Source organism: Phascolarctos cinereus, unplaced genomic scaffold, assembly GCF_003287225.1.
Source record: "Phascolarctos cinereus isolate Bilbo 61053 unplaced genomic scaffold, phaCin_HiC Scaffold_7;HRSCAF=346, whole genome shotgun sequence".
NCBI lineage: Eukaryota > Metazoa > Chordata > Mammalia > Diprotodontia > Phascolarctidae > Phascolarctos > Phascolarctos cinereus.
Genome location: NW_027556180.1, coordinates 76604095 through 76623020, shown reverse-complemented (window position 1 = coordinate 76623020; position 18926 = coordinate 76604095). Strand labels below are relative to the sequence as shown.

At 39.2% G+C, this 18926-nt stretch overlaps 1 protein-coding gene across 1 annotated transcript in view; it reads right to left on the bottom strand.

The window, feature by feature from the left end:
• The window catches only part of LANCL1 (LanC like glutathione S-transferase 1), a 46665-nt gene extending 33144 nt beyond the window's left edge, over positions 1-13521 (bottom strand). The window contains 3 exon segments of the mRNA XM_021008707.2: positions 7575-7692; positions 12108-12204; positions 13185-13521. Of these exon segments, the coding sequence (XP_020864366.1) occupies positions 7575-7692; positions 12108-12204; positions 13185-13270 (301 nt within the window). The 5' untranslated portion in view covers positions 13271-13521.
• Between the last annotated feature and the right edge of the window lie 5405 nt (positions 13522-18926).

The following is an 18926-nucleotide window of genomic DNA, read 5'->3' as shown; positions in this document are numbered from 1 at the left end:
GTGCCTTTGTCTAAATTATACATTGATTGTTCGTAAATTTGAGGACCAGAATTGCGTCTTTTAGTTGTCTTAGCATGTAGCAGGGTGTCTTGTACAGAGATTTTTATTACTAAATGTTCACTGTACACAGACTTTCAGCGTGCTATGGCTCATGCAAACACTCTGGCTTTGGATATTACTTGGGTGCAGTGATTTAGAACACAAAGAAGAAAACCAAGTGTTACCGTACCAAGCATGCAAAGTACGTCAGGACACAGAAACACAGAGAAAATAACAATCAGCCTCTCCTTCTTGACCCTGGTGTCACAGGCATCTAGTAATTATTGTAAAATGTTATAATTAGGTGTCAATGAATTCCAAAATGCTCTCCTTTACAGTTCTGTGTTCTTTATCATATTCACTCACCCCAGTAGCTCTAGAGTGGTGGGTGACAACGAATATGCTTGTAAAGTTGAAGGATGTTTGGCTAATTGATGGAAGTTTAATATGAATTACTATCTTTGATGAAGAGCTGCTTATAAAAAGAATCAAATGACAAAATGAAGTCACTTAGCAGTTTGTTATTCCTTTCAGAGAAGTCTGGGGCATCTGAGGTATCCAGGGAGAACTAGCACCTCTGGTAAAGCTGTCTCAGCAGATGGATAAGCCAGGATGAGGGTAAACAGCAAGCCTCAAACCCATAGTGAACTAGGGGGATATCTACCCAAGCACGTGAAGACTTCCCCTGGCAGAATCGGCTTATGACAACAATTTGTTCCAAAGGCCATGAAGGTGGCTGAAGCAGGCACTGTGGAGCACTTAGAACTTGGTCAGATATTGAAGACACCCAGGTCATTCACTGCATCCTGGGCCATCATCAGTCCTCTTTTCTTTTGCCCTTCCACTGGACTTCAATGACTCAGGAAGAGAGACTGAGGCTGATTGATGACTTTGCTTAACTCTGCCTCACTTAAATCTAATTCACATGTAAGTCAAGACACCTAGGGGACTCACTGATCCTCTTAGAAGACAAAGGACGGGGGCTGCTAAGTGTCGCAGTGGATAGAACTCTAGAGCCTTGCGCTCAGAAGTCCTGAGTTCAAATGTGACCTCAGACACTTGACACTTACTAGCTGTGTGACCCTGGCAAGACACTTAACCCTGACTGCCTCACCAAAAAGCAAACACAAACAAACAAAAAAAAAGAAGACAAAAGACAAACAACAACAGATAAGTCTGGTGTCAGCACTGGCTAAGACCCACATTATGATTAGGTAGTTGCTCAAAGATTATGTATTTTGCAAAGCAGAGAATAAATATCTCTTAAGATATAATAATGTTGTGATTGAATATTGTTGTTTGAAAATATCACCTAATGTTTGTCTATTGTCCACTGTTTAAGGGGACCAGTGACATGGACAGTGCGTGAATTGGATTTAAGTGAGGCAGAGCTACACATAGCTTCTTGAACCACAGGTGAGACCTGGGTGAACAGCTGGACACCAAAGGCAGATGAGCAGCCCTGAAAAGGGCTTGATAAGCCCTCACATCAGAGGTGCTAGGCCTCCCTGAAAACCCCATAAGCTTCATCTAATAGTTAAAGAAATGTAGGCCAATTTAACATTTATTAAGCACCTACTATATGCAAGACAAAAATGAAATAGTTCTTGTCCTTAAGTTTATATCCTAATGAGTGAAACAACATATATAGCAATAAGTAAATACACAATGTATACAAAGTAAAAACAATAAATAATGAAGTAATTTGGGGGAGGGGAGTGAGAGTACTAACAACCAGAGAATCATGAAAGACCTCATTACCTTTTTGCCTATTATCCCTCTGGCACAGCATTGGACATAAAGTCAGAGAGGCCTGAGTTTAGTGTGTTAGGAGAAATCTGGGAATAGAGAAATCATTTTCAAAGACGAGATGAGACAGATATAAAAGACATCTGGGAATCAGAAATGACAGGATGTGGATACGGATAAAAGAAAGGGACTAATCAAAGATTATTCTCAGGTTATGACTTCTGGTGATTAGGAAGTAGTGAAACAGAGAAATATAAAAATTAGAAACGGAAGAGGAGAGTAAACTTTTTGGTACAGCCTAAGAGTTGATTTGGAGATAATAAGAAAGACACCCAGATGGAAAAACCAGCAGGAAGATGAAAACATGGTCCTATCTTTCTCCTATTACTCTCCCAAACCACTTGGAGGAGACTGGCAAAAAGATTCCATAGACTCAATGTGGAAGGATTAAACTGGAAAACGAATGAACATCTTAACTCTACTGCCCGCGTATGTCATACATAGCTAGGTATGGTATTACATTTCATTGTACCACATTTCATAAGAGGGGATTTTGGTGAAAAGAACTGAAGCTGTTCATTTTCTATATCTCTTATTAGCAGCTGCAAGAACTACTGGCTGATTTCAGACAACTGGGTGATGATTTACATGAGAAGATACTCAACAACCCTTTTCTACATAAGCAATTATGAGAAAAGCTTCTGTCTTGGCCCAGTTAATTTTCTATTCAGCAATCACACTGAATAAATTAATACAGGATTAGGAAGAAAGAATTATACAAAAGAATGCTAGCAGATTCCATTTTCTTTAGGTGCAAACCATAGGAATCCTTCCAAGATTTCATTTTAATCCTAAAAAACTTTCACCCCAGACTTTTTAAGACATTGTACCCTTGCCTACCCCTTTAAACTCCCCTTCATGACTTTTACCTGAGCACCTTATTTTGACTGCTATAAATCTTGAAAACCAATTAGACTTGATTAAAAAGCTTTATACCAGGGGTGGGGAACCTGTAGCCTCAAGGCCACCTGTGGCCTTCTAGGTCCTCGGTTGTGGCCTTTTGACTGAGTACATGTTTTACAGAATAAATCTTTTTATTAAGGGGATTTGTTCTGTAAAGTTTGGATTCAGTCAAAGGGCCCCACTTGAGGGCCTAGAGGGCCACAGGTTCCCCATCCCTGCTCTATACACTAGCTGATGTTATGCCGACATTGTTTGAATTGTCTTATTTGTCCTTATGACTTTACATTCTCCATTTGTAAAATTTAGGCCATAAACTCCAAAGACAGGAGATGCAACTGAAATATATTATCACATTTTGGGGTGTTCAAATGTTAAAAAATAAAAAAAAAGGATGACAGCTAGTAGTCTATCAATAGGATCTCTCTACTAAAGAATATTTTTCCCACTGACCACTTGAGTGATAACTCACATTGATAATGATCATCCTATGGTATTACACAATATTAAAGTGCTTTTTGAATCAAAGATCAGATTGTGTTCAGTATTTTTAAATTTTGTATATTTTATTGATTTTCCAGTTCATTGAAAATCAGTAATTCTTGTATGGCATATAAATTACTTTCTTGACCAGAATAAACAAAATAGCTCATCTCGAACTTTGCAAGAAAACCACTTAAAATTGGCCTTGTTAACTTCCAAAATGGGCAGTAGATAATAATGGATTTTTTGCTTATAAAATACTAACCACCTGGTATTCACTCTCTGGACTTTTCAAAGGACTGGAAGGCAGAAAGTGAGGTATACAGCTTTTATGTGGCACTGAAATTAACTGTGGGTGATAATAAAATACCAGTTATGTAAATATGTCAAACTTAGGAAAAAAGCAGTATGTTTAAAGCTTATAAAACATCTTTCATCACTTTATTACATCCTCTGCTTCTTTTCCAAAAAGGCACGAAGATGTTGAGTGTGAAAACTCAGTCTTTGAAGTAAAAATTTCAAGATTTCCCCCCCTGCTTTTAAAAAATTAGTATTTAGGAATGACTCTATACCCACATCACCAAAGACAGTAGTGAGTGTGCTTGAGTCTATGGGGGAGTTTTTTGAAGTTTACTTCACATAGCGTAGTGAACAATACGAACTTCTAGGTATTCTGCTGAAAAAGTCTAAACTAAATCTTCAGATGAAATCCAAAATATGGAATCAGAATAAAAGGAGTTGTCATTTTCTGGATATGAAACGTTTCTTTTTACCACTGCATGAATAAAATGAACACTCACCTCTGGCCTTTATCTTCATCCCTGAAACTTCTCAGGCAACCTTGTGTTATTCTGGGATCTAGGTATCCTACTTCTGGCTTCATTCTAGGGCCTTCTACAGTACTACTGAGGCCATTTCCAGATCAGATCCACCTTAAATTGCCAGCTCCTGCCTCCTGACCAGACTCTCCCTGGCCACACCTTTGCCTATTCCTGCTTCCTGACTAGACTCTTCTAGACTACACCTTTACCTGCTTCTGACTGATATAAGTTGTGCCCCCTGGGCCTTATACCATCACAACCTGCCACAGATTGGACCTCAAGGGAGGATTTTGAAGACATGAATCACCTGTTTCCTCAACAGACCTCTCTTCATTCACTGATAATCTACCTGAACTCATTCTGTAATGGGTAGTATACTTCAGGGCTTCTTAAACTTTTTCCACTTGTGACCTCTTTTCCCATTTCAGCGGCATTTGTTGGCTTGTGTGGCCTGAGGGCATATGCAGTGCAAGGTGTACACACATTCATACCCACCAACTCACTGGGTGTGGTAGAATCCTTCTTGCTCCATTACCATTTCTAGACTCTCACTACCACTGCTCCTTTGAAGTTAGTCAATCTAAATTTATTACCCAATCAAGACTCTTGTGGCTGGTATCTACCAATAGCAAGGACAGTCTCCCTTCTTCCTCAATAAGTTCAGTGCCAGGTTCAGTCTTTCTTTCTACCCAATTTCTGTCCTCAGACTAAGGGACTTCAAAAACCATACTTCAATCCACACTCCCTCAAAGACCAGATTAATCTCCTAGTTCCTCCCATAGCCTACTTCTCCACTCGACCTTCAGACAGAGACAGTCATACCTTATTGTTGCCATTACTCACAGATGTTCCACTTCCATGCTCATGAATCCTGAAGTTCCTTTACATGATCATAATGTTTTATCATCCTATCTTTTCCTCTTATTATCCCTAATTCTGTACTTTGTCCTCACGGTGACCTTCCATCCTCCAATTCTTTTTTTTTTTCTAGGCCATCACTCTTGTTATGCTATGCTCTTTTCTTTTTCCTATTGAGACTCCTTATATATGAATAGGCATTGCACAGGAAAAGGAAGTATAGATGAATTATGAAATGTATCTTGAAAGAATACCCTATGCTTTTGTCATTACAGACCTAGTGGAGTATTTCTTTTCAGAGAGTTATATCAAGGGAGTTTTCAAATACTGAACAGGATGCTAAGTTATCACCTTGAGTTTAGAGTATGAGCAAAGACTTTACCACCAAAAAAAAGCACACCAAAATGTCTTGTAGACATGTTGTCTACTACTAATAGCCATGTGCTTGCAAGATTCAAAATTAAAATCAGCCTCAATAATATATAAGTTCAGGAAAGGAAATGGGACAATTATCAAGAATAAGTAACATGGACAATAAGTGGTACACAAGACAGAAATGGACTAAGATGATCTCTAGCAAGACAAAACAAAATGTATGTGTAATTGAATAAGCAATATTTAGGTACATAATTTAATTACACATTTAGAACATATTTAAGCAATGCCTTTGTTATAAAATGAAATTCTAGATGTTAATTTTGTATGAGCAGTAAGATTATCTTCTTACAAGTACAAGATACTTAGTAATATTGTCTAGGATAGTAAGTAGCAAGTTTTAGTTATATTTTATACTAAAACTTTAGGTTGTTTGTACACAGGCACTGCAAAGCATTTTACTAATCAAAACACTAGCAAGTATTAGGATACTTGCCTCAAAACAATAAACAAATTTATCTAGATGATGCTATTAACATTATGCAGCACCAAATACCCAGCAACAGAAATCATACTCAAATGTTTAGTGTGACAACTTGCTTTGTATCATTGTTATTTAAGCTGCAACACATGCTATAGCTGTTTGTGAAGAGAAAGATGAAGTAAACTTGACATATAGAAGAGGTATTGTATGGGTAAAACAGAGGTGATTCTAAAAACCCCATCCTGCCAAGAAGCCTCTTTTAACTTGACATAAAATCACTTTTCAGTTTCTGTGACAATTCAAACTTTGTTTCAAGAAGGCTTTTGTGAAAAGGTCAAACCATTTATCAAAAGCTGAACTAAAAGCTCCATCTTCTACTTGGGTACTCTTGCCCATCAGATGCTAGTACCCTGGAATCCCCATGAATTGGTGATTTGCAAGTGAATGTTATTTGCTATCAACCCTTAAATTCACCTAACCACTCCACATCTTTTTCAAGATTTTCTTCTTTCTAGGAATGGAATAGCAGCAAAAGTATTAGATGTGGTGGGAAAAGAGAATTCAAAATCTGGGCTTGACTTACTGTTTTTAACTACCAAGTGAAAAACAATCATAAATTTCACTCACATAGCCAGTATTTGTCAGAAGACTTGAAACCAGGTTTTCCTAACTCTATGGACAGCCTTTTTTTTGTAACCTATGTCACTCTGTGTATCTCAACAAGTATGAGTTATTCTAATTTTAATATTTAATTACTCTTGCTACTGAAAAAAAATCTTCTCTATGCCTAACCTAAATTACAAATACTGAAAAAGCCTATTTCTTCTTTTTCTATTTTCAAAGGAGAAGGAAAATATGAGGTCACTAAATTGGGTATTTTTCAAGACTATTAAGTTTCTTTTCAGATTTCTTCCTCTAGGCAAAATCTCAGTACTTTTATTTTCTCTCACTGGTTCACTGTATAACTCTTGAGTCATCTTTGTAAATTTCTTTTCAGTGCTTTCTAAATTGCCAGACACTCTCAAGTTTTGAAACTTAAGAACAGCTAAAACTTAGTGTGATTAGCATTAGGTACAATAGAAAGATTAATTTATAGAGCTTCCATTGTATATAGGTTCAACTAGTGATACTACTGACTCATGAGTACTGTGGTGTTAATAAGATATATTTCCGTGTGTCTGAACACTTGCACATCTTGTAGTTAAGTGTGCTCTTAGACCAAGTGTCCTTACCACAATTAATTATCTGCTTCTTTTCATGACTTTTCATGGTAATTTTGAATCCTAATTCCAGAGTGGTTGTCATCTGTGAAATTAAAGAGCATACTTCCTCTACAATTAATGAGAACATCAAATGCAGTGAGGCTACAAATGACTAGCTGGCCATAGTGGAACGAGCACTAGATCTGGAGTATGAAGAATTGGTTTTGATATCTCCCTGGTATTTCCTAGCTATGTGACCATGGACAAATGACTCAGCCTCAGTAAGCCTCTCCAATCTTTGTACAATGGGTAAGACTTCCACTGACTGTCACATGAGTGTTGACAGGAAGGTGCTTTGTAAACTTCAAAGCACTCTATAAATGCTTATTATATTTTTAGCATTATTCCCCACAATGTGATTGCCAAATAAAACTGACAATTCTTTTAGGCTTTGCCCGCTAGATTCATAATGATCTGCTAGTAAAAACTCTTTGAAAGAAAAGGTAACAAGAGGTAAGCTAGTAGCTCACTCAACTTGACACTAACGATCAGCAAATATTTTTGCTTTCATGTAAAAGACAGCTCCTTGTGAGGTCTTCATACCTGCCCATCCAGTATAGACAGTGCAGTCCCGACGGTCAGCTGATTTTAGGCCGATTTCCATCTTCTGAAGAAGCTCTCGAATCTTATTGTTTATACGTTGCGAGAATTCAGTAGTAAGCTGTAAATATTAAAAAAGGCAAAAAATACATGTGATAAAACCCAGGATATTTGATTCTCCTGGCAGTATGATGGACTGAGTGCCAGGTTTGGGGTCCATGATCTGAGTTCAAACTCTTTCTCCACTGCTTACTAGCTGTACAACTTTGGGGAAGTCCCTTAACCTCTCTTTGCTTCAGTTATCTCATTTGTAAAATGGGGATAATGCATTTACCTTGCAGGGTTGTTATGAGAATCGAATAAGATAATATGAATAAACCTTAAGATGTTACATAAATTTCTATTCCCATTAAAATGCAAGCTCTTTCAGAGTAAGGATTATTTCATTCTCTTTATTTGTATCCCCAGAGCCCAGTGGAGTGCCTGGCATACAGTGAGCACTAATGAGAATTTTTCCCAAATAAATGGGCTGGCATTTGATTTTCCTATAGGAGCACATTTTTTCTGCTTGTCCAAACCATCTAATTATTTGTTAAGACTGCTCGTAAGTTCCACTATTGCTTGCCATGCTGAGTGGGCCTTGCTGACATAATTTCCTTAAACCTTCCTAGAAAGTTTCAGGTAGATGATAATAGCAAAACATGTTTTCATAGAGTATATGTGCTCATTGAGAGCACAGCCTATGTTTTTGCTATTTTTTTGTGTCCCTAGCATTTAGCACAGTGCCTGGCACATAATCTCTTCGTAAATGCTTGCTGCTGATGACACTAACACTTAACAATTTATAAAGCACTTAACCTGCAAGAACTCCTGCCACAGAAGGTTAAAGTCTCAGTAACCCTATTTTACAGATGATGAAACAAAGGCTCAGAGAAGCTGCCACTTGTCTGAGGTGACATGGTTAATAAATGTTGAAGCTTCTAAGTATACTACTCTCCACTACAACATACTCACTCTCAGTACTGAGACATGGACAATACCCCTTTTCTTTTTGTTTCTAATTTAATTCAATAGAACAAAGGGTTCTCAGATTAAATAAACCAAACAAAAAAGCTAATGATAAATAAAATTTCCAGAAAATGGGAATACTTTACAGCTTTATTCTCCACGTATTATCTTCTCTATTTCTACAGACTATTAAACTATTAAGTTACAATGATTTTAAAAATTGAAGCATTAGATGATATTAACTGTGGTTTTTCAAACTGCTGTTTTATTAGTCAAACAGTAATATTATTATTTCCCCTAAAGGTATATTCTAACTACTTTTGTTATTAAAAACTCATTAAGAGTAGTATGCAAGAAAAAAGTGAAATAAACCACTGATCTTATTTAAATTTCAAGTACCAGGGCCACACAACTGTCAGTTACGTATACCTATATCCCTTCTTCATTGCACTATTCATTTTTCTGTAGAGCGAATATCCAACGTTACATTTCACCAAGATAAGAAATATCCTTTAAGTTTCTATCAGGTTAGAAGCTTTAAGAATATTACATATTTATTGAGATGAAATGTACTTAAGCAGTCACATAAAAAGTCTATAAATCAATGAGAGTATATGGTGAGGAGTACATGTAATCTCATGTACCTAGCCAATATAAACTGTTGTTATCATCCTCACTTCACTTCAAGAAAAAAAAAAAAGACTGGACGGGGGTACTTCAATTAGAGAAATATGTTTTTTGCCTAGCCTATAATGTATAATAAAGCAATTCTATGATGTAGAATAGTATTCATTTGTAGCAAGTCATTAAATAATTGATACTGTGGCAATAAGTAGCCTGAAGAAAATCTCAAAAACTAGCTTATAAGTCAATAAAGATGCCAGTACTCTCTTTTATTCTTAGAATATCCCTTTTTAGATACATTCCACTATTTATGTGTCTAAAGTGAAATTTGGGAGTTAACATATTAAAGAGAGCAGATCTCTGGCATCTGATCCCCTGTGTTTTAATGTTTTCTGGAACTGTTTATGCTTGTTTGATTTTGTTTTCTGGGGTCTGTCAGGAAAAGTGTGTTGTGTAATAAATTGTGATTTTTTTTTGGGTCAGGGGAATCTGGCTTAGATTTAGCACAATGGTGATATGCTCTATTAAATACTTTTTTTAAAAAAAGAAAGAGAAAAAAACTTCAGTGGTTTAGAACTTATTGTGGTGAAGTAACAGAAATAAAGCAAAGTAAAAATGGAAAGAAATAAAATGATAGCACAGTATGAAATTAAATACCTAACATCAAAGAAATTATGAATACCACTTTCCTCCTTAAAAGCATTTTACATATAAGGCACACCCTGCATCCTCAGGGCCTTTGGTGTTGAGGTTCTGGCATGCAGTAATGTCACATAAGCAATGTTTTAATAGCTTTATGGAACAAGTCAGGACCTATTTTTGCGGCATCTCAATATACAGTTAGCCTAGATTCAGAGTTGGTCTTAAGCTGATAAATGGAGCTATGAGATTTCAAGATTGCAAAGACATTCTCACTGCAGTGACATTTAAAGACTAAAATCCAACCTCATTTCTCTAATCACAATCACAGTCCTTTACTTTTATGTGCCACAGAATCACAAATTTTAGTAACGTAAGGGTCCTCAAAGACTTTCTAGTTCTAACTTGTACTTAAAAATGTATAGCCTCTCTAGCACCGCTGACTAGAGTTCAGTCAGCCTTCACCTGAAGATACTGATTGAGGGAGACTGTCCAGTATCACCTCTGAAGTATCCTATTCTACTTTTTAACAGCTCAAAGTATTAGCATTAGCATTAGTATTTCTCCTTTTATTTGGCTTAACTCGGACACTTTGTAACTTCTAACCCAGTACTCTTAGTCTGGCCCTCTGGGGCAAAACAAAAAATTCCAATCCCATTTCTACATGACAGCCCTTTCAAATCCTTGAAGACCCTTTTAAGTCTAAATTTTTTGGGGCTAAACATCCTGAGTTCTGCCAGCGTTTCCTTATTTGACATGGACTCCAGAGTCCCTTCACCAGCATGGCTGCCAAATACTGAGAATCCATTTTAGGTGTTGTAGTTGACAGAACTTGAAAGAGCTGAGTATTGCAAGAAGTCAGGTAAGTTAGGAGGCAAGGGGGCAGAGCATTCAAGGAATGAGGAATGGTGAAAAGACATTAAATCCAGAGATGAGTGTCAGGTAAGAGGAAGACAAGTTGGTGCTGTTAACTGGATCATAGAGGGTGAGGAGGGAAGTAAAGTGTAAGATATTTGGAAAGGCAGGAAGGGGCTAGGTTGTTAAGACCTTGGGAAAAAAATGAAGACTTTCTACTTGACCTGAAGGGAATAGGGAGCATTACAGTTTATTGTGTAAGGAGGAGGGAGCTCCGTAATATGGTCAGATCTGCTCTTCAAGTGAATTAGAATGGAGAGAGCATTGAGGCAGACAACAAATAGAAGGATATTGCAATAGTTTAGGAGAAAGATGAGGACCTTCACTGAGATGTGAAGGTAGAAATGACAAGAGGTGACAACATATTAGATATGTGTTGTGAGTGTAGGTAAAGAGATGAGGCACGTGGGGGTTATGTACATGGGGAACTGAGAAGTTGGTGGTCCCCTCCACTGTATTAGTAAAGTCGGCAGGAAGAGAGAGTTTTGGGGGAAAAGATATGAGTTTTGTTTCAGACCTCCACACCACTGTACTACACAGTACACTGCTCAACTAAGCTGCCTTAACCTCTTCCTGTCACTTAACCTGCCTCAGTTCCCTCAACTGTAAAATGGGGACAATAACAGTACCTACCTCCCAAGACTGTTGTAAAGATGAAATGAGATATTACTTGTATCATGCTTAGCACAGTACTGGCACGTAGTAGGTACTTAATAAATTACCGTTCTTCCCCCTTGACTGCAATGCTCTCCCCTTAGACTGCTGATCTTCTTGGCTTCCTTTAAGTCCAAAAATAAAATCCCATCGTCTACAGGAAGCCTTTCCCAACCCCTCTTATTTCTAGCGCTTTCCCTCTCTTATTTCCTATTTATCTTGTATGTAGCTTATCTGTACATAGTTGTTGGCATGTCGTCTCCTCCATTAGATTGTAAACTCTTTGAGGGCAGGGACTATCTTTTGCTCCCCCCCCTTTTTAAAAATCTCCAGCACTTAACACTGTTAAGTGTTATTAATAGGGGTTTGTTGACTGATGTTGTTTCCTCTACTAGATGTAAGCTCCTTGAGGGCAGAGGCCGTCTTCTGCCTCTTTTTAGGATCCCCAAATGCTAAGCACATGCTTGGCACTTAGTAAGAACTTAATAAATGTTTTGATTAATTGATCCTTTTCTCTTTCCTTTAATTTACCTGCAAGAAAATCTAATTGCGGAGCCAAGACCCTGGTGAGGGGGATGGGGGGGAAAGTGGCAGGACATGAATGACATCCCCAGCCCCACTGCATCTCCCCCCCACAAAAAACCCTCAAAAAAACCAAAAACCACACCACAAACCCAAAGAAAACCAAAAACTCACCCTCCCTGAAGTGTCAAAGTATCCCAGGGCCTGGGATTTGCTATAATCTGGATAGGGATTCGTGAAGGCCCTGTCTGCCATCATGTCAGCCGTGAACCTGTAAAACAGGGGCGAGAGAGAGCGCTGGAGCGGGCCGGGGCTGGGGGGCGGCCACCAACGCAGTCAGTAGATCGGGGAGGCTCCGACTGGGCCAGCCGCGTGGCGCAGCCCTCGGGGGCTCCTCAACCCCCGCACCTGGGACGAACCGAGGCTGTCTGCCGGAGCCCTGCCCTGCCCCACTTCGCCCCTCCCCAAGGAGCCTTTTTTTTTCCTTCCCCCAATAAAGACAAGGATGAAGCACCAAGCCCCCTCACCCGTAGCCTCCGACTCTAAAAACAGACGCGTTCTGCCCACGCCCACTTCTAGCCCGCTAGGACCAATGGGAGTGGCCGCCCGACCAGGAGGGACCCTCCCTCTGGTTGTCAGTTTGTTAAAGAGACAGGAGCCTGGTGGGGAGAAGGTGCCGCTAACTGCCTCGTCTCCTCCAACGTTAAGATGGCCCATCCCGCGCTTCATACATCATCTGTTTTTCTGCACACACCCCTCCCCTGCGCGCACGCACAATGCCCCTCCCCATCTTGGGGCGGGAGATTGCATGGGTTTTTTTTATTTTTTTTTGTATCGCGAGATCTCCCCTCTGATTGCGGGTAGGGGTAGCGGCCCTGGGCTCTCGCACTGGGCTTGAAAGACGGCTAGGTCTCGTTTGAGGCGCTGGTTTCCCATCCCTCCCCAGATCTCGCGGGGCCTCGACACACCGACCCGGGAACACGTTCCCAAGCTAGGTTGCCATTGTCTGTTTACTAAGCCTGGAGGAGCCCTGTGGACAGCGCCAAGCATCTATTAAGTGCCTACTGTATGCCAGGCACAATGGCTGAGTGCTATGTGGGTCCTGCGCCTGCGTGGTCGAGGCAAACCTCTTTTTCCCCCTTCGATCTCCTGCTCACGAAGAGAGGACCTTCCTTTCCCTCCTCCCCTCTCTGCTTCCAGTTCATAGGGAAGCCCCGGGCGAGAGTTCCCCCCTTCCGCCCCGAGCCTCACCTGGTGCAGATTAACCCCATTTTTCGTCCCCGGGAGGCTGTCCAGCCGATTAAGAATCTGAAATCGATTCTTTGGTTCCGGGTCATTCTCCATTTCTTGCTCGCGGGCCCAAGCCACTCACTCAGGTTGGCTCCTCGCAAAGCCTTAGAACCAGCTGCATCTCGTCATGGGCCTTTCCAGATCCCGGACTCAAACTCGGATTTGTTGTGTCTGTCTGTCCATCTAAACCCGAATTGTAATACTGCCTCTAAAAGTGACCGTGAACGTCCTAATGCATTTTCTGCAGATGTGCCGCAGACAGGTCATCTTTCTCACCCTCCTAATTTGTTAATGCAAGCATAGATTATCCTCTGCACAGGGGGCGCTAATTTCATCTAGAAACCTTCAAGGTCGGACTCGCTCTTCTTAGGCAGCAGTAAAGTGCAATGGAAAGAACGCTGGATTTTGAAGTTAGAGGGGTTATAATCCAGTAAAATGAAGGAGTCAAGTCACCTACTCTACACCAGGCACTGGGTTTAAGCACTGGGTATACAGAGAAATTAAAAACATCCCTGCCCTCAAGGAGCTCACAATCTAGTGGAGGAGATTTGCAGACAATTGTATTGGGGTTTGGTGCATCCCTAGACTAAATATAAAAAACGAAATATAAATTGGGAGATGATTTTAGAGGGAAGGCGTTGACATCAGGAAATGGATTGTGTAGAAGGTTGGATTTTATTTAAATCCCAGTATAAAATAAAGGAAGCCAAAGAGACCATTCTAGGCATGGAGTACAGCCGGTGAAAATGCCTAGAGTCAGGAGACTGAACATCTTGCGTGAGGAACAGCCAGGACGTTAGTCACTGGATCAGCTGAGAACTGGAAAGTTATAAGGCATAAGAAAACTGGAAGGCAGGGAAAAGGATTTGCATTTTATTTTGGAGGTGCTAGGGAGCCCTTAGGGTTTACAGAGGAGGGGACATAATAATAGCTAACATTTATATGATACTTTTATAAACCTCTCATTTGGTCCTCACAACAACCCTGGGATGTTATATGCTGTTATCATCCTGATTTTAGAGATGAAGAAACAGGGCCTGAAAAAGTTTAAGTGACTTGCCCACCATCACACCGTATAAGTGAGACATGATGTGAAGTCAGGTCTATATGATTCCAAGTACAGTACTCTATGAACTAGGCCACTTGGCTGCCCAGCTGTTAAGTCACTTGCCACCCACTAGCCCAAGATCACATAGCTACTAAAATACAGAACTGGGAATGCAACTTAACTCCTATACTTCATAATATGGTGCTTTCCACTAAACGAAGCTATTATAAACTGTGGAAAATGGAGGAGTGAGTGTGGGAGAAGAAAGCTTGTCATTTGACAAGTTAATTATTTTCAGAGAATGTATCAGGGATTCAGTGGGTATTTTGCTAAATATCAGTAAATTACAAAATATAAATGAAATTAAAGACCAATTTTATATCAATGTAAATAAAACCAAAAAATGAAAAATATGTTAAGCATTTTAAAAAATCATTTAACATTTGCTACAAGTATGCCACATCTTAATCATGAGAATCTGCTACTTAAGTGCATCCTATACTTAATAGAGGAAAGAGGAGATAGAGTACTATAATATACATAGCTTTAGTGCAATGAGAAAAGTATGACAGATAAAAGAATATGTTGATAGAGTGATGGCAAATTTAAAGAAAATGTCAAGAAGAAGAGTGATGAGATCCATTAAAAGCAATTGAATAATGTTGGAATATTGTAGAACTAACATTAGAAGAGTTAGAATAATAGCAGAAAATTTTAACATTCTCATTGCAGATAGTGGATTGTAGAATAATATCCAGTTAAAGATCTTGTGGGAACTTAAGATAGAAAATAATCTCTCAGATTAGTTAGAATATAAATAAATAGCTAACATGTATGTGTACATGTCCATTTATATGTGCATATATATGTACATATTTTGTATAATTATTATAAAATTTTAACATTTGCAGATCTCTTCTGATTTTTCACATATGGAATTGGTCGAAGGAACAAGAGTTATTTACCTTGGAGAAAAGAAGACTTATGGTGATGTGATAGCTATATTTGAAGGCCTATAACATGAAAGAGAAATGAGATTCATTCTATTTGTCCTTACCACAAGTAGAGCAATGAATGAAACTTTTAGAGGCAGTTTGAGTCTCAGTGTAAGGAAAAACTTTCTTAACAATTACAGCTGTTATTGTTGTTCATCCTTGCTTACAGAGGACCAATGATATCATGTTGGGGTCGAGGGACTATGTGTTCAACTATGACTGATCAATCCAATATGAGCTTGGAATGCTCTACCATAGGGTGGGCACAAATAGTTTATTGAACATTTTGAATGGAGATGTCTCTGGATTTGCCCATCTCATATTTCCTTTGTGCTACTGGGATTCTGGGCAACCAGGTGGTGAGGTGGATAGAGCTCTGGGCCTAGAGTCAGGAGGACCTGAGTTCAAATCTGGCCTCAGACACTAGCTGTGTGACCCTGGGCAAGACACTTAACTTTGCCTCAGTTTCCTTGTCTCTAAAATGAGCTGGAGAAGGAAATGGCAAAACATGCCAGTGATTTTGCCAAGAAAACCCCAAATCAGGTCATGTGAAGAGTCCTCCATAACTGAAAAATAACTAAACATAAACAACACAGATTCTGCTTTGTTCATGGAGAAGCCCTTTCTCTGATGTGGGTGGTCCTATGTCATTGTCTCCTATGTCTCACAAGTCAATTCCAGTGTTCTTCAGAGAAACCTTGCTAGTGTCCTCATAGCACTTTTCCTGATCTCTGTGTGAGTACTTGCCCTGTGTGAGTTCTCTGTAAAATAGTCTTTTAGGTAAACTTGCATTTGGCATTCAGGCTCTGGACAGCCCATTGGACTGGTCTCTCAAGCATTTGAATCCTCAGCAGTTAAGCTCGGGAAAGGACCTTATCTTGCCAGGTGATCTTCAGAATCTTCCTAAGGCAATTCAAATGGAAGCAGTTCAGTTTTCTGGCTTGGTGCTGGTAGACTGTCATACAACAATGAAGTAGGCACAGTGGCTCCGTAGACCTTCAGTTTGGTATGTAGCCTAATACTTCTCTCCCACTTTCTTTCAGAGCCTCAAAAACACAGAGTTAGCTGTGGCACTGCATGCATCAACCTCATCATCTATGTGGACATCCCTAGAAAGTATACTGCTAAGGTAAGTGAACTTATTCACAGTGTTCAAAGTTTCTCCATTTGCTGTAACTGATGGCTCAGCAGATGGTATGGTGCTGGCTGGTGGAGAACCTCTCTGCTTTCTTGATGTTGATTGTCAGGCCAGAATTAGTCCACTCTCTCTCCCCTACCCCAGTGTAGCATCCTCTGGTTCTTTTGGCTGGAAAGTGCTCTCTTCCTCTGCAAATTTCTCTTAAAACATTTCCTAGACCTTTCCTCCTTTGAACATACCAATGTCTCCCTTGTATCACAGTTGTTTATGTATTTGTCTTTCTCCCTTCCATTCACCAATTATAATGTAAGCTCCCTGAGGTCAGAGACTTTGTTTTTATTTTATATTAACATAAATATTTATTTTATGTCTTCAGCAACTAAAATAGTGCCTTGTACATTGTAAACTTTTAGTAAATGATTGTTGAATAGAACATTTGGAAAATTTTTCTTTGTAATTTTTAAATGTTCTTGGTAGTAAGTGTTACCTAGAGGCTTTAATGAGAGCACTATGCATTAAAATAGTTATAAGAGGAATGCATTTAAATAGAGGGAATGAATTTCATATTAGATGATGTTAATTCCGTTCTCTTTATTCAAAGTTAATAAGGTACTATGTAGATACTAGTTATTGATAATAATGAATGAATGACAAAGCATTTATTAAGCAATTTTATTGTTGTTATTGTTCAGTAGTTTCAGTTGTGTCTGACTCTTCATGACCCCATTTGGGGTTTTCTTGGCAAAGACATGAGAGTGGTTTGCCATTTCCTTCTTGAGCTCATTTTACAGATCCAGCAAATGAAGGCAAACAGGGTTAAGTGATTTGCCCAGAGTCACACAGCTAGTAAGTATCTGAGGCCAGATTTGAACTCAGGAAGAATAGTCTTCCTGACTGTAGGACTAGCCCCCTATACACTGTGCTACCTATTAATCAAAATTGTGTTCTAAGTGCTAGGGACAAAAATAAAAGCAAGCAAAAGTTTACATTCTAATGAGAGAAGACAACACACAAATGGAAGCCAGAAGGGCAGAAGGGTGGGAGATGTGTGTGGACTCATGCTTTAGAAATGACCAGGAAGTGATGAAACATGGTTCCAAGAAATTTAAGGCAAAAGTTCACCAATAAGGGCCCAGCATCTCAGGGAACAGAGTCCAAATGGAAGGCAGATGAAGAGGATGAGCAAGATGACGAGACTGAAGGTGGTATAGTTTGGAAATGGTCAGGATTCTCCTAACTAATATGATGACAAACTACTAGTGATTCTGGGATTCTACTTATATCTGATCTTAAGGTTTTACAACTTTTATTGTCATTAATGGTGGGGGTGGGGAGAGTCACACATAAAAAAGCCTAATGTGTATTAAAGTGGGTGTGTGTGGGGAGAACTAAAGCCTCTCATGTCTTCTTTGTTCTCTCATATGTACACTTCTATAAACCAGTGGCATTGGGAAATTTGTCCAGTGACAGAAATTATGTCCCATGGCAAGAGGTAAGCTGACCTGACCAGCTCTAATACTAAAAATTCATTCTGAAAAAAATAATCCCAATTTGAAATATTTTATCTTTGCTTCCCTCACATGAATCATCTTCTGTGAGATGATTCTACAACTTCTTTAGGCTAAGTGAAAAGTAGGTAAGAGTTATCCAAGTTTGTGTTTGATATCACCATGTCATTAGCCCAGCATTCCTGTGCAGTGTTACTCTAAGGCAGTTTTCGACTATACACATGGTACAAAACTTATGGATTGACAGCAGCTATTGCCTGTGGTGGAAACAAGGTTGTAAACAGACATACACCAATACACACTATGGTACACCGTTTTAATATCCTGGAGACAACAGTTCCTATGGTGACTGGCAAGATTTTTTTCCTTCCTTGTCAGGCTTGTTATTAGTATTCTGATAGATTGCTCCCTCTAAATGTACCTGCTGGGTAAGTGCTGCTGTTACGTTAAAAGCAGGTGTGCTGGGGTTTCCTTGGGAGATTTAAAAGATGGTGAGCATAGAAAGTTGAATAAAGATGTATAAAGGCATCAGTTTTTTTCCCTTGTACATTAATGCTTAGAGATGTACTTGGTTAGAAGCCTTAGTCAATACATAATTTTACTTTATTGGGGGAGAAAAGAGAGATTTCTAACCATGGTTGAAAACATCCCATTGAAGTCCTTCTCTTGAGTTTTCAGAGCCAGTGCTTGTGCGGTGCCAATTCTGACAGGTCCTACCATGCAAAAAAGGCTTCTAAGATAAGCCCAGGGATGGGTTCTGTATCTCATCTGAAGACCACCTTATCTGTGTTCATCATCAGAACTTACAAAGCATTTTTTTAAACTACAGACTCATGAAGAATTGTCTACCAAGGAACAGAGGAATTCTGCTCTATATCAGTGAAGGGTGTATTCATAGTGATGGCACACCTTGAAGTATTTTAAGTATTGAAGTATTGTAGTTAGCTAAAAATGCAACACTTTTGCAATTGAAATTGGAAAATGTCCATTTCTCTATAAACCTCGAGTGTACCT